This window comes from Marasmius oreades, chromosome 8 (assembly GCF_018924745.1).
Source record: "Marasmius oreades isolate 03SP1 chromosome 8, whole genome shotgun sequence".
Classification (NCBI taxonomy): Eukaryota; Fungi; Basidiomycota; class Agaricomycetes; order Agaricales; family Marasmiaceae; genus Marasmius; species Marasmius oreades.
In genome coordinates this window covers 489,116-504,190 of record NC_057330.1, presented here as the reverse complement: position 1 = coordinate 504,190, position 15,075 = coordinate 489,116, and the positions used below count along the sequence as shown (strand labels likewise).

The window sequence follows — 15,075 nt, the reverse complement described above, 5'->3', positions numbered from 1 at the left end:
GTAATCCGGTCTCTTTCGATGCCACTCGGTAAGACTTAAATGATTGATTTGATTTCATGTTGGTCCAATGGCTCACGGTTGAGGATAATCTTCGGCTTATAGGAGATCCCTCTCTTCGACTAGAGGTTTCTAACTGGGCCTGTGCGGTCCGGGATGTCAGCGTGATTGGTTTTCCACGACAAGAATGCTTGTCATGCGACTCGAGGGACTCCTGGTTAATCACCTCTCATGGGCCTTAATCGTTTTATATATATAGCGCTTACTGCCCTTTCACAAACTCGGGATTAAAAGTGTCATTCAAAAGTCCATGCTTTCGCATCTCCTGTTTTTCTTCACTCTCCCCTTCTTATATCGTGCAGCCACCCCCGATCCACAAACCCTTTGGAAAGGGCCTGCGCTCGATGCTAAAGATCCCCTGTACGCCGGGTTGAAACAGATTGAAGGAGTCAAGCATATGTTGGTTCATAACGGCTCCCAAGTCGGGCGGACCTATAGTCACCATGCCATCGTGGAAAACGTTAACGGTCGTCTCTGGGCTGCGTGGTCCAGTGCCACCAACGACGAAGATTCCATGGGCCAACAAGTGTGGGTAGGTACCGCTGACCGTAACGGGTCAAGCTGGAAATGGAACAAACCTGCGATACCAGGGCCTAGTGCTCTCCTACCAAACCAGACGTCTGTCGGGGAACAGAACTACACGTATTGGTGTAATCAAGGGGTTAGTCCAGAATTTCACGAATGCCTGGTTACTGACTTATAAACGGATAAGATAATTCAACGTGCCCTGCAACCGAGCGCCTTGGTCGAATACAACGGGGATATTTACTCCATCATCGAGCCTGTGGACAGAGTTTGTCCTGGAGGTCCAGGGTCGAACAGCGGAGCTGTAGATGGGGCAGGTCGTCTTGCCGCTCGATTTAATATCTCAACGGGACAGCTTACCGCAAAGGCTTGCTGGCTTTCCAAGAACTCATTCACGACCGCTTCTCAGTACAAACAAACACCTCTAGGCGATAGCCTCTGTTCCACAGATATCCTGAACGGCCTCAATCCTCTTTTAGACCGCCCAGATATTCTTCCGTTCACGGATGCCCGAATGATAAATAGCCCAAAGTTTGTCGGAAGCGACGGTTCGTCGTCTATGACCGAGGTCACTCATGCAGTCTGGAACGAACAGGGGCAGTATTGGGCCAGGTTCTGGCGCGATTCAACGGGTTCAAAGACAACCTTCGTATGTTTTACGCATTTGCCCCTTTCTCTGGAGATTCTGATTCTAGGTAGGTCCACTGGGTTGAATTCAGCTCCGAAGAAACAGGGAACGACTGGTTCCCTGCGAAATTCAACTCCAACGGCGCCAACCCGGGAATGGTTCCAACTAATATCCCAGACTCGAACACGAAATCCTTCTACGGCCGCCTTCCCGATGGACGAACATACCTCGTCACTAACTTGATGTATCACCCCGACACAAAAGAACGTCAGCCTCTATGTATTACTCTTGCGAGCGATGGTGTTCACTTTGATTGGGCGGGGGTTTTGAGGACGAACGCGTCTAGGGTGATAATTCCGGATTCAAGGTGAAAACACTTCTTGCTTTTGGCTCTCTAGTGCCGATGGCCTGATACTCACGTTCGACTTGATAGGAAAATCAAACGCGTCGGATTCTCATATCCACACGCCACTGTGGTGGATGATATGCTCTACGTTGGCTACAGCGAGGATAAAGAGAACATATGGGTGACCGAAGTACCCATCGCTTCATTGGGGAATTGAGCCTTGTTACTTGAACCTTCTTCCTCGTACTGTAATCGAGTAGCTGCATAGTAAGACATGCTGATGCTGGTAATGATTTAACTACAGAAAACAGGAAGGCGGAACGTATGCGGAAATACAGCGGAATCAATTATAACACGAAAAAAATCAAACGAAAGGCAGAGAATGAACGGTTAGGAAAGTCTAGATTTCTGCTTGAAAGGAAGGTCACCCTATAGTTCTGCCGCCAGTATCTCTCGTTTGGCTCGTTCTTCCTCCTGCCTAAGCATCACCTTGTCGGCAGCGTCTGTACACTCCTGAGCGTATTGGGCCAATATACCGTCGTGCTCGACATCATCGTGAACGTAGGCAACTCCCTCTAAAGGCCCTCTCCATATTGCGATCCTCTTGTTTGCTATACGAGATAGTTCCTTGTATTCCTCGGTGCGGCTTTCTTCCTCCAGTTCCTCCATTTCATCTGCAGCGTCTGTGCATGTATCCTCGAGTTCGGGTGAGGAAGCACCAGAGGAGTTGGAATGATTTTCGGTGATCGGCTTTCCAAGCGAACAGAACATGCAACGGCAAACTAGCTTCTGGCCCCCCGGGTTGTATTCGCGCTTGAATTGAGTATTAGGCAACGGTACGAAACGGTTATGTTCCCAGTCCGGCCAGTTCCATGTAATCCTCTTCAGCGGCAAGATGAGTTTCTCTTGGATACTCTTAGTAGGATGACTGTCTGGCGGGTTCATGCGGAGTGACAGGACAACTATGAGGGGGTGCACAGCAGAGGTGAATCGTGGAAGAGTGTCGTAGTCGCAATCATCGAAAGAGAAAGGCACAACAACGCCATTGGGTGAGCGATCATATAATGGCGGTAAAGACTCGCTCTTCTTGGTCTTTCTGTTCCAAAGACCTGGTATGATAGTATATTCCCATGGACCTGTACCGAACTCCTGAAAGAGAATCAGCTTTCGATGTAACAAAACAAAGATAACTAGAGGTCTGAAACCTCAAAACGTTTGCGTTCGTCAGGTTCGCGAGAAGGGGTGTTATTGTAGTCGAACACACCGCAGGCTTTCTCCAAAACATCGGCGTTCGGAATAAAAACCAACGTGCCTTTTTGGAGAAATTGTCGGATATCCTTCGAGACTGTATGGTAGACACATTACTGCTACTCGCCAGCATTACATGAATAACACACCTGATATTATGTTGAGTTCGCTCTCGAAAGGAAACCCACAGTAGTCTAGACCAAAGATCCATTCAAAGGGGCGAATGTACTGCACAGTAAACCAATGTGAGCAGGAGAGTGCAAGGATGTTCTAGAAGTATCACACACCCTTGATTCCCATGGCGTAAAAAGCTGAAATAGCTCATACTCAATGGTTTTATCCTGGAAGGTTGTCAATGTCTCCAAGGAAACCATAACTTGATCAATTTCAATGGTCTTGTGGAAGCTTGTGGATCGTGGTGTATGTCCATTGTTTGCAAGCGACGTCACACTGCGTCACACGCATTTCAACCTACATATGCTTGCTGGACAACGTCCGCCTTCTTTGAGCTTCGGAAGTGTCGGGTACTCGCAGAGAGGGCGATGAAATGTTTGTTCTTTTGTCTCAAATCGTAGGGCAGTCGTAGGGAGAAGTCGCAGGAAATCTCGTTTGAACGAAAACCTCCTCTCAAGCGTATGCCTGCGTGCGTTTTTTATTGCCACTGTATCGTTTCTAATACTAGTTTCTGGACCTTGTCCATTGACAGATAGTCACATTCGAATCCCTACCGCATCGTTATCGTTCTGGACGTGTGCTCCAACCCTCGCCCGCAACATATCTCTGTTCACCTCGTATCTTAATCACATACAGCCACAATATCTGCTCTCATTCTCCATCCTACTTGGACTTGGACTTACAACGCTCATGGAATTAACGTAGAACGCGAAACTTGAAAGCTTCGATCTGGATCATACCTCAACGAAAGTAGAAACCTACGATATCAACGTCCTTACCAAATCTCGGTATTTAGATGGGCAGACACCTTATACGTTCTTCCGTCTTCCCTTTTCCAACAATTGAACGACGAAGAGCTCTCGCTCTCACCGCGGGATCCAAGGCGAACTGAATCGCCGTGTCGATTTATTGATCAGTGAACCTGTGGAGAAGTACGGTTCATCCAGGTGCTTAGAGGGGATGATGTGAATGGAAGCCGGCTAGCGTATGCATCTTATTATACATGTGTGTGCTATACGATGATGATGCGGACATACGTGCCATTCTTTCTTCGCACCTCTCAATGATAGTATACTCCCCAGGACCTGTACCGAATTCCCGGAAGAAAAATCAGCTCTGGGCGCAGTGAGATAACCAGCAGCCTGAACCTCAAAACGTTTGCGCCCGTCAAGTTCGCGAGAACGATTGGCGTTGTGATTCATTATGTCGTACGCTGTCTCCAATACATCGGCGGTCTGAATGAAAGTTAACAAGTCTTCCTCGAGATACTGTCGGAAACCCTTTGACTGCCAGTGTAACGAATGCAAGTACTCGCCGGCATACATAATTGAGTTCAACTGCCTAGGGAACACTACCACATTCTAAACCAAAGACCGATTCAGAATGCAAATGTACTGCAAGGGGATTCATGGTGAGCAGGAGACCGAAACGATGTCGGAGAAGGATCACGCACCATTGCTGCTGCGAGGCTCCGTGGTGGAATGAACTGAAACGGCTCAATCGTTTTGTCCTGGAATGGGATCAGCGTCTCCAATGAAACCATAACTTGACGAATCAAGGTTGTAGGCGGTGGCAAAACGGGAGCGCGTTTATTAAGTATACTATAAGCTATGCGAGGTGGTAACCGTGGCAAACTATGGGCGATTGTGGGTCCAATGAACTACGGGCCGTATAGCGAGAATAACCCGACGGGTGATCGAGGTACCGATTCCTTCAACGTTGGAAGTAATCCTTCTGGTTTCCTGGTTCTGTTCATCGTAATCGAGTAGCTGTGCAGTAAGGCATGTTAATAATAATATATAACTACTACAGAAAGCAGTAAGATCCTCGTGGGCAGAGATACAGAGGGATTATAATGCGAAATAACAAACGATGAACAGGGAATGAACGTTTGAACGGTTAGGAAAGTCTAGATTTCTTGTTCAACGGAAAGTCACCCTGTAGCTTTGCCGCCAGTTTCTCTCGCTTGGCTCGTTCTTCCTCCTGCCTGAGCATCACCTTGTCGGCAGCATCTGTACACTCCTGACCGTACCTGTCTAATATACCGTCGTGCTCGACATCACCGTGAATGAAGACAACTCCCTCTAAACAACCTCTCCATACTGCGATCCTCTCGTTCGCTATACGAGATAGTTCCTTGTATTCCTCCATGCGACTTTCTTCCTCCACTTCCTCCGCATCATCAGTGCATGTATCAGCCAATTCGGGTGATGAGGCAGTAGAGGTGCTAGAACCATTTTTCGAACAGAACGTGCAGTGACAAATTATTTTCTGTCCTGCATCGTATTCGCGCTTGAATTTGGTGTTAGGCATAGGTAGGAAACGGTTATGTTGCCATTGTGGCCACTTGCGTAAAACCTTCTTCAGTGGCGCGATGAGTTTCTCCTGAATAGCCATTGAAGCGGGATGATTGTTGGGCATATTGATGCGGTTTAACATGATAACTATGAGGGGATGAACGAAAGAGGTGAACCGCGGAAGGGCATCGTAGTCGCAGTCCTCGAAAGGGAAGGGGGTGAGATTGCCGTCGGGTGAGCGATTGAATAATGGCGGTAGAGACCGTATCTTCTTAGTCTTTCTGTCCCAACGTCCTGGTAGGATAGTATACTCCCATGGACCTGTACCGAACTCCTAAAAGAGAATCAACTTTGGGTAAACTGAGAGAACTAGCAGACTGAACCTCAAAACGTTTGCGCTCGTCAGGTTCGCGAGAACGATTGTCGTTATAAATCATCATGTCATACGCTTTCTCCATAACCCCGGCGGTCGGAATAAAAATTAACGAGCCTTCTTCGAGATACTCTCGGATGTCGTTCGATACTGTAACGGAAGACATTACAATTACTTCTACAAGTACTCGCCGGAGTGACGTGGAAGACGCACCTAACATCGTATTGAGTTCGCTATTGTAAGGGAAGCTACCGTACTCGAGACCAAAGATCCATTCAAAATGGCAGATGTACTGGAAGTTAAGGTAACCCATGATGAAGGGAGCAAGAGGATGTCCGAGAAAGATTACATACCATTGCTACTGTGAAGCTCCGTAGTGAAATGAGTTGAAACTGCCGAGGCTCAATCGGTTTGTCCTGGAATGGGGTTAATGTCTCCAATGAAACCATAGCTCGTGAGGTCGTGGACGGTGGTGATGGTTGAACGTTGAAGGGAGCGCGTTTATTACATAAGTCAGGCCACTAGCCCGAGCACACCGCTAAGGCTATCACGCTCTGCTACTGACTCCCACGGGCCACGGTGTTTCCTTTTGTTTCCTTCTTTTGGTTTCCTATTCCTATTCTTCTTCTAATCTGGAATAATAGAATCCGATGAAGCTACTCTTGTGATGCCTCACTGGCCACCTACCACCGCACTCGCCATAGGCATAGGACTATAAAACCGGAGGCTATTTTCTCGTTGCCACTCACCCGTCCCATGTCCATGTCTGCCTCTACTCCTTCACCTATGTCTTCTCTTTTGACTGAAGAGTCTCCACACACTCCTGAACCTTCCCGTTCGACCTCGTCCCTATTACACGCACACGCATCTCCGTTAGCTGACTTTAGGGGCCACAAAGACGAAGAACATCAGGCTCCCGTCACCGTCCAGGCCATAGCGTCCGACGTCCCTTTTGATAAAGAGGTTGAAGGTGATGATATTTCAGTGGATCAGTTGCTTCCTACCACGCCCGCTGTGCACACTATTGGCCGGACCGGTTTTAGTCGGGAAAGTGTTTTCCTGAGGGTCGTTGTGATGCATCTGTACGCAGCTCGGTGCATGCTGACTCTCACCCAAAACTGCCTCCAAATGGCACATATAATTCCTGTTAGTGCTCCGGCTAACTTTGTGAGTCCATGTCTTCGAGGAAAAACTCATTGTTTGATCCTTTGTTGAAGCTCAGGTTTCTGGAACGTGTCTTGGGTGACGAACCTAGAACATTAAATAGACACTCCTCAAGGAACATTTGGCTATGTAAGTGACTGAAGTTTATGACATTTCTCAGAAAGCTAAGTTGTTTGATGTATGTACTAGTGGATGCATCGATGCACTATAACATCGATAAAGGTCTCATGAAACTTGTTCCCACAATAGAAATTCTAGAGAAAATCAGGAAATTCACGCGGCTCATATCTGAGATTCGTATTCGACGACTTGAACACGAATATAATGTCAAGATAGTTAAGATGGCAAGTCCTTCCTTCTCTCACTCTGGATGTCACATTTTGATATGTCTTCAGGGTGGTGATTTCAAAGCTGTCTTCCCGGTAAGTCGATCGAAGCCTTAGGCCTTCTCATCCAATCTCATTATCCCGTAATCGGGTTCCAGAAAGACGCCGATTGGAATACAGCGACCAATGTAAGACAAAAGGAGCGGAATGCACGTTTGGATGCCCTCATGGAAGAAGACTTGGAGTTACACAGAAGCAAAGTATGTTCTGTGTTATGCTAGTCTTGGCAACACAATTGATATACATTCATCATTAGGTTCTCCCACCTGCCTTGTATCCATATATCGTTATTGGGATTCGTTGCCATGAGGAGTATTCATTTTATCGCCAGGTTGTGAATGTCAACATGGTCAGTGATGGCACCCAGAAACCGTTCCAAAATCCTCTCAAAATTGTGCGTCTTGATCCTATGATATTCCGACCATTCTCTTCCTCTGATGATAATCTCTTCAGCCTAATGACATGTTGCAAAAGCAACAAGTTGACAAGTTTCGACGACCCACCACATTTCCTTTCCTCCGAGGCATTAAAGGCGAGAAGAAGAAGTTCGAGATCATTGATCCGCTCGAGTACGACGAGGAAAGGGAGCTTCTCCTTGGACAAGATCCTTGTCTTGTCTTAGCAAATGTTGGCGAGTTTCTTTCTGTTACTCGAGAGCGCCTGCAGCAAGACGGGGAAGCGCTAGACATGTCCGAGCTTGTCCGCGACGAGGTTCATCAGGAACATTTACAAGTTACCCTGGACACCTACATGCAGTGGGAAACTGACGACAAGCGCATACTCAGTATCCAAGGTACCCTGGAAAAACGAACCCAAACTCAGACAGCGGCTGCTCGGTCCCGGAAATCTAGGAAGACAACGTCCACACACTCGTACGGTTTGCGCTCGGTCGTCGACGGGCTGATGGCTAATGCTCCGAAACGCCCTGTGCCAGGCGTTAATTTGGATGATCCCAAATTGAGCCGAGAATACGTTCCGTCCAGGGATGGCGAACTTCCTTCACCATCTGCTCGTGGTTCGCGTCGGGGTTCTCAGCGCGGGGGGCAGGCAACGCTACTAGGCATGTCGGGGTGGACAGGAGCTGCCAGAGATGGGCCAGGTCCATCAAATCCGTAGGAGCGTTACTTTATAAATGGTCTCTGTGTTAGAGTCAACTCCCGCTCTCAGCTTTTCAATCTTCTTATGTATGAACAATCATCACAATCACTATAAATCCACCTTAAGCTCCAGCTCCAGTGATACTGCTGATCTAAATGGCTGGGCTACTAGGTCGGAGAAAGAGCTCTGAGATACAACGATCGTCCGGCTACGACTGGCTTTAGCTTCGGTGGACAATCTGTAGTGTCCGCAGGTGATATCTACTCACAGGGTCCATACAATGCTGCCTTCTTATTAGAGTGATTCTACTTTAGTGAAGGAAATACATAAATACATACTGATAATTGCTCGCGGTCAAGTAAAGTGAACTTGAGGGCACAGAGTGACGAAGGGCATAAGAAGAGGAGGGTAAGCGAGGCGGTAAGAATCCAGCTATGTATCTACGGGGAAACAGTTGAATGCGAGCAGACGAAAGAGAGCGGATTAACATGAAAGGAGCTCAAAAAACAACACAAGGGGGTTTCGCACACCGTCCATCGCAAGCGAAAATTACATAGAGAAGAGGGAAGGTCGATATAGCCCCATAAATACGTGCAACGTAATAGGACAATTGCTGATGAGTAGACGAGGAGAATAGACGGCCGATTGGAACACTGAAGAGAAAAGAGAGAGGACACGGAACATGGATAGGAAAGAAATCGAGGACAGAGAACAAGAAAAAAAGAGGTTTAAAAACGCGAGAATCTCCCTTTTGTGTGAAGGAGAAAAGCTTAATTAATGATAGGAAGCCAAGAGCTGGGAAGAAGACACCCTGATCAGAGTAAGGAATCGGAGTCCTTGACTGGAGAGAAGTAGACTTACAAGAACCCGAAAGAGAAACTGGCCCTAGCTCCCGCCTCTGGGCCACATATCGACGACGGTCCTTCGTCTCTCTCTTTTTCCCTGACTCACGACCGACACCGCCGCTCGGTCGGCAGGATGAGCTGAAGATGAGGTCTCACTACGGTTCACTCCCACAGAGAAGGTGCTCTCATCGAACGATATCCTCGAGGCTCTTGAAGAATTTTCCTTGACGGTTCCACCACTCTTTCGATAAACGTCCTTCTCCGTCTCGCTGCCACCCCCAGTGGAAATCACCCGTTGAAGCCTCCCTGCCGCTGCTGCGACTTTCCCCTTTAATGCACCAGGTGGAACTTGTGCAGGCGAGTTGACTTCATTATGATGGTCAAAACTGTCATCCCTCACATCGCTGGAGTTTGAGAATGCCCTGTTCCTCTGCTGTTCCGCACGCTGCTGTTGCTGTTGCAACCCACTGAGTGCAGAGGTCGTGGAGAACCTTGAGAATGTCACCGATGAACGAGGTCCTCCTCCAGAGCTGGATGATGTATTCGAGTTTTCGCGTACAAGGGGAAACGCTCGTTGTTCAGGAGACCCTGAAACATGCGTTGTCGTGACTGCAGTCGTGGGGACATTGGGAGTGGTTAAAGGAAAACTAGGCCCGCGAACTGTTGACGAGACGGCCTGGGTAGTTTTGCGCCGGGATAATGTGGATGCATTTGGGTCTGGGGTACCTTTATTAGTACTGGAGGGAGTTCGTCGATTTTCAGATGGTAATACTGGGAGGGGTGGTGGTATCGAAATAGCAGGCAACGTTTTTGACCGATCGGGGGCTGGATGTGGACTTCTTTCTTGCGCCACCTGTTTGGCTCTGGACGCCGCTCTCGAAGCGGGAGTTGGAGAAGGTTCATACGCTGAGGCGTGTACCGTTTCTTGGGAATCGAACGTAGACATGCCTCGTGGTACATCTTCATTTCGTACCAGCTGTTGTTCACGTATCTCTCGCGGCGTGAGCAACCGCCTGATCGAGCCCCGTATTCCGTTTTCAGTCGGGGTAGGAATTCTCTTTGTCGTGCGATTGAGTGGCGTGTGATTCCTCTCATTAGTCAAGACGCCCAACGATGTCTCGGCTCTCTGCCCGACCGCCAGTCGTCGTAAAGCCTCGGTATCCCTGCCTGGAGTCGGTTCCCAGCTTCTCCTCGAGCGCGCACCACCACTAGTAGCGCTCCCCGTTCCCGTACTCCTTGCACCACCGCTACCACCAGTTACATCAGGACTCAAGCTAACTCTGCCCTTCCTCCCAACCCCTGCTTCGTCCAGACTCACACTGCGCGTGTGGAGATTGTCCCCATTCGAACTGGATTCACCATTCGCCACATGAGGCGCAATTCCCATATCCTTCACAGCTCTTCCAACACCCAGCATGAAGTCAGTCACCGCACGAACTAAATCATCAGACACTCGCAATCCTTCCCGATACTCCCCCCCAACGAGCCTCCAAATCTCTTCAGCATTCCCACTACTACCGGTACCACCGCCTCCAGCGGCTTGGACTTCACAATCAATCTGGGCATTCAAAGCACGTCCATGACCGGCTTTTAATAACCCATTTAACTTCTCCACAGCACCAACAATTACTCTTGCATTTCGGACGAGATCACTTGTGTTGCTGGCAGTGGAGGATGATGATGATGAGGGTATCTTGGAAAGCGCATTTTCAAATAGTTCAAGAGAACTAGTGAGCAGGCGTGTATGGTCGGAGCGGTCAATAGCGACGCCAGCTCTACTACGTGAGGAGAGGGCCCCATCGGTGCTCCCTTCCGTGCCACTTCGACTCATGTCGGTAATCGTAGAGGAAATTGTGTTGAATCGCCTAGTACCCATAGGGCTAGTGATGGATTGAGACGGCGTTGTGGGTGTAGCAAACTGGGGTCCTCTGACTCTTTCCCACTTGTCCTGGCTCAACGCAGAAGGCGCTCTCTCCCCTAGCCGATCCCTGTCGTCCATCTCCCTATCTCTGCCGACTAAGGGGTACGCACTCTTGAAGGGCCTCAAATTGGTTCGAGGCTCCGGCTCATCGTCAGCATCATCGTAAGAGTTCGAATACTCCGCCATCGCAGTCACGGCCCTCCCATGTCCAGTCCTTGACGAAGCCCGACTTTGACTCCTGATCCTCTCTATCCTCTCTTCCCTCTCCCTCTCTCTCTCGGTATCCCGTTCTCTCTCAAACACGGGACTCCTCGCACTTCCCCCAAACACATCACCTCTTCGGGAGAGACCAGCCGCCTTCAACCCTTCCCCAATCAAACTCCTCTGACCAGCACCAATGGTCAGGACACTGTCAGCACTCCCTCCTTGCCGAAGCGCTTGCCTTCTGCCAACCGGTGAAGGTAAACCTTCGTCCTCCATTGCAAACTCACTCGTCCTGTTCCCCAAATCCTCACTAGCCCAAGCTCCACTAGTTCTTCGATAACTGTTGTTGCGGCCGTTATGAAATCTTCTTCGCCCACCTGGAGTCAATGTGGCAGCTGAGGGTCGTGGTTCTGTCTGTGGTTGTAGGTACTGATGTCTGGAGGAAGAAGCTTGAGAAGAGATTGAGGGATCTCGCTCATGTGATAGTGAATCTGCTTCCTCAGCGTCGTCGGCATGCTAAAGAAGAAGGTCAGCCATGGGAAACAGAAGTGTATCACAAAGGGAAGAAGAAAAAGAGCGAGGCGGATAGTGGCTTTAACCATAAATCGAACACAGAGAAGGAAGGAAGATGGGGTTAAACCACCACGTTATGGCAGGTCAACGGCACGAGTCAGGAAGTGAGGACCGGTGAAAATTATTCACAGAGTGCGTATACAACCACATCGATAGCCATAGCCAAAACCACAATAACGAGTACGCGTTACGTACGAATGAGGAGAGGAGATGGGGATGTTGTTTTCGGAAATATCGACAACGTGCCATGAGTAGCGAGAAAGAAAACGATGATTAAGACAACATGGACGATAGGGAATATGGTGAGACGCAGGCATGGACAACAACCAGCCAGAGACAGAAATAAAGGGGAAAGGGGAAGATTGATCAAGGCGGAAATGATCTAGGGGAACACTACGACTGCCTCGGAGAACGACTGAAGCGATAGCCGAAGACAAAATCCAAACCTTAAAAACCAAAGAAAATAACCACTCACTCCATTTGAACCCAGACTTGCTCTTCTTCCCCTCCCCGACCCCTCCCAGAACTCCCTTGGTAATGGCTGCCTCCTTTTGGCTGCATTAACGCTGCCACCACCACCGCCAACCCCCCGTCTTGAATTAGCCACAGCTTCCAATGCTGCGCTCGTCACGTCTTCTTGATCACGGCCTCGCAGATCCACCGAATAGGACATCGAAGGTGGACCCATAGACGCTCTCTTACGAGGTTTACCAGGTGACGATAATGGTGATTGAGATCCTGTCTGCCCTGAGCCAGACCCAGAAGTGGATCTGGATATAGAAGAGAGCGCTTTTCCTGGCGACGCCGGCGCCGATATCAGTCTAGTGCGAGCAGATCGAGGACTGAGATAGGTATTGGAATTAAATGTAAACTGAGAAGGTGTAATGGGTCTCCCTGGAGTCTTCGCCGAAACGGACCGGGATATAGTGGACGTGTGGTTGAGGAGGATGGAAGAAGGTGAACCGGACTCATCGTCGTCGTCGTCCTCGTGATATGAATTTCCACCACCACGCACGGACTCACGTTCAGTTTCAGAACCTGAAAGATCTTGGCGTGGAGAGGCAGTGGTTTGAGTATGAGTATCAGGTTGGTAAGAATGGCGATGATTTCTCGCCAATGAAGGCCGAGAAGACGATGAGGATGATGAATGAGAAGATGCCGACTCTATCCTAGAGATAGTGTCTTTTGAACGGGATTGCAAGGAAGGATTTGGAGACGGAGTGCTCAGGCGGGAGTACGATGATAATTTGTTCAAAACCTTGCGAGAAATCAGTACAGAAAGTGCGTGCACTCGAACTGAGCGCTCACCATCCTATTCCTCTCCTGTAGACTTTTCACACGCTCTAGGGCCAAAGCGTTGTCGTTATTGGCGTTACTCTGCGAACGAGGGAACTTTGCGGTATCGTCATCATGAGCGTATAATTCATTACTGTTGTTGGTTTGGTTATCAATATCGTCGTCGTCATCGGCCGTTTCGTAGCGATGCTGTCCCTGCGGACGCTGCTGTTGCTGTTCGAATGCTGCATGGAATGCTTTGACATAATTTTCCTCCAGCAGCGGCATATTCCCCTTCGTTCCACCTCTTAAAGCAATACTTGCAGGGTCTCCAGTACTTCCGCTACCGGTTGAGTTGGTTGCTGGAGGAGAGGGTAGCCCTGATCCGATAGAGCTGACTGGGCTGGGTGGTTCTGGTAGATCTGGAAGTGAAGGAGGTGTAGAACCAATTTGTTGCAATTGCAGGGGGTCGGAACCAATATAAACTGCAGAGTTAGGTCTTGTATGTTTACTCCGTAGGCGACCGATTTGTGCTGTACCGCTCATCCCGTTGCTGCTCAACTCGACTTGCCGTGCTAAGCTGTTGTATTAATGCTGAACGAGTGCAAGGATAAAGAATGAAGGCGAATCAAGTTTGCACAAAAATTCATAGAAAGAAGGCCGTCGTCGAGCCTAGCGACGGCGGCGACTGCTGATGGCAACGAAGAGGGAAATGGCGACAACGACGACGACGAGGGCAAGAAAACAAGAGTGTCACAATCTGTCACGATGCACGTGCTACGTTTCCAAAACAACGGCCTATCAGATTCAGAAGACGCGCTCTCGTTCTCCTCGAGGGCTCTCGACGTCGACAAACCCTTGTTTCTCTCATCTATTCTTTTCTCTCCCTCCTTTCACAATTAATCTGTGGTCATATTGTTCGCACTCTGGTATTCAGGTCTCTGGAACCACGGATTTCAGTGTTTTTCCCATTCCCTCACCCAACGATACTCTACTCATATCTCTTTTTTGTCTCTTTTCCTCTTCTCCCTCTCGTCCATCACGAGCCAATAATGAGTACATATCTCATCCAGATGTCAATTACGGATCCGAACTGGTCAATGCCAAATGGTGATATCGATTCTACTCGTTTCAAAACGACGGCCCTCAAGAGCCAAAATTCTTATCCCAGCCCAAAAACACGAGATATCTAACCTAGAGGCAAAACTTGAACTGATCGCCAAGGATCAAAGTTTATCCGCAGATGAACGGGCTCTAGCATCCGTACCAATAATTGAAAAGATTTAAAACTTGGAAATGCAAAGACACCATCGCGCACGGAACGCAACAGCCATCAGGAATAAGCTCGAAGGAGAGGTAATAAGCAAATACTGGTCACAACTGAACAAAGATAAAACTCCGAGGGAGGTCATAGCCAGACTATACCATAATCCAAACCAACTGAGAAACCAAGGCTCAGATGATTCAGAAAATCCAACATATATAACCGACTCTCAACGGATGGCGAATCTGGCATGCTCGTACCACAATGGCATCCAATTCAAAGATAGGACGGTTTTCGAGGACGAGATTCTCGCACGTAACACAGCTACCACAAATGTCATGAACACTATCAAATCTAAACTCAACGATGATGAAGCTACTGAACTGAACAATGAACTCAACAGAGGGGACATAGAAACAGCCCTCCGTGCGTCTGCAAACGGAACAGCCCCTGGGCTCGATGGCCTTATCTATGAATTTTACAAATCTCAGGACGCACGCTACCGGACAGCCAAAAATGAAAACAAACCAGCCTTCGACATTATCGGGACACTCCAAATCCTCTTCAACGACATTGAACGCCACGGTAAAGTCAAGGGCACAAACTTCGCTGAAAGCTGGATGTGCCCACTCTACAAAAAAGGCGACCGAGCCGAGATCGCTAACTACCGCCCTATATCCCTCCTGAACACAGACTA

The 15,075-nt window shown here is 48.7% G+C and overlaps 5 protein-coding genes across 5 annotated transcripts; 2 read left to right on the top strand and 3 right to left on the bottom strand.

Moving 5' to 3' along the window:
- Window positions 1-307: 307 nt before the first annotated feature.
- Window positions 308-1,773, top strand: E1B28_012065 (uncharacterized protein; the record flags this gene model as incomplete). Its single annotated transcript, XM_043157133.1, has 4 exons — window positions 308-718; window positions 770-1,231; window positions 1,282-1,577; window positions 1,644-1,773. 4 exons carry the CDS (start codon window positions 308-310, stop codon window positions 1,771-1,773), a joined length of 1,299 nt encoding a protein of 432 aa, XP_043004499.1.
- On the bottom strand, window positions 1,764-3,246 carry E1B28_012064 (uncharacterized protein). The gene is made up of 4 exons (XM_043157132.1): window positions 3,092-3,246; window positions 2,954-3,032; window positions 2,762-2,901; window positions 1,764-2,705 (listed from the first exon to the last, which is right to left on the bottom strand). Exons 1-4 carry the CDS (start codon window positions 3,176-3,178, stop codon window positions 1,986-1,988), a joined length of 1,026 nt encoding a protein of 341 aa, XP_043004498.1. The 5' UTR covers window positions 3,179-3,246; the 3' UTR covers window positions 1,764-1,985.
- Window positions 3,247-4,682: 1,436 nt separating this feature from the next.
- E1B28_012063 (uncharacterized protein) lies at window positions 4,683-6,154 on the bottom strand. Its single transcript, XM_043157131.1, has 4 exons — window positions 6,002-6,154; window positions 5,862-5,940; window positions 5,659-5,798; window positions 4,683-5,609 (listed from the first exon to the last, which is right to left on the bottom strand). The coding sequence occupies exons 1-4, from the start codon at window positions 6,095-6,097 to the stop codon at window positions 4,878-4,880; spliced, it is 1,047 nt and encodes a 348-aa protein (XP_043004497.1). The 5' UTR covers window positions 6,098-6,154; the 3' UTR covers window positions 4,683-4,877.
- Window positions 6,155-6,204: 50 nt separating this feature from the next.
- Window positions 6,205-8,395, top strand: E1B28_012062 (uncharacterized protein). Its single transcript, XM_043157130.1, has 7 exons — window positions 6,205-6,815; window positions 6,866-6,941; window positions 7,002-7,156; window positions 7,208-7,234; window positions 7,297-7,398; window positions 7,455-7,592; window positions 7,652-8,395. Exons 1-7 carry the CDS (start codon window positions 6,405-6,407, stop codon window positions 8,312-8,314), a joined length of 1,572 nt encoding a protein of 523 aa, XP_043004496.1. The 5' UTR covers window positions 6,205-6,404; the 3' UTR covers window positions 8,315-8,395.
- A 168-nt stretch (window positions 8,396-8,563) lies between these two features.
- On the bottom strand, window positions 8,564-13,872 carry E1B28_012061 (uncharacterized protein). The gene is made up of 4 exons (XM_043157129.1): window positions 13,148-13,872; window positions 12,315-13,097; window positions 9,158-11,782; window positions 8,564-9,107 (listed from the first exon to the last, which is right to left on the bottom strand). The coding sequence occupies exons 1-3, from the start codon at window positions 13,658-13,660 to the stop codon at window positions 9,182-9,184; spliced, it is 3,897 nt and encodes a 1,298-aa protein (XP_043004495.1). The 5' UTR covers window positions 13,661-13,872; the 3' UTR covers window positions 8,564-9,107; window positions 9,158-9,181.
- Window positions 13,873-15,075: the final 1,203 nt, after the last annotated feature.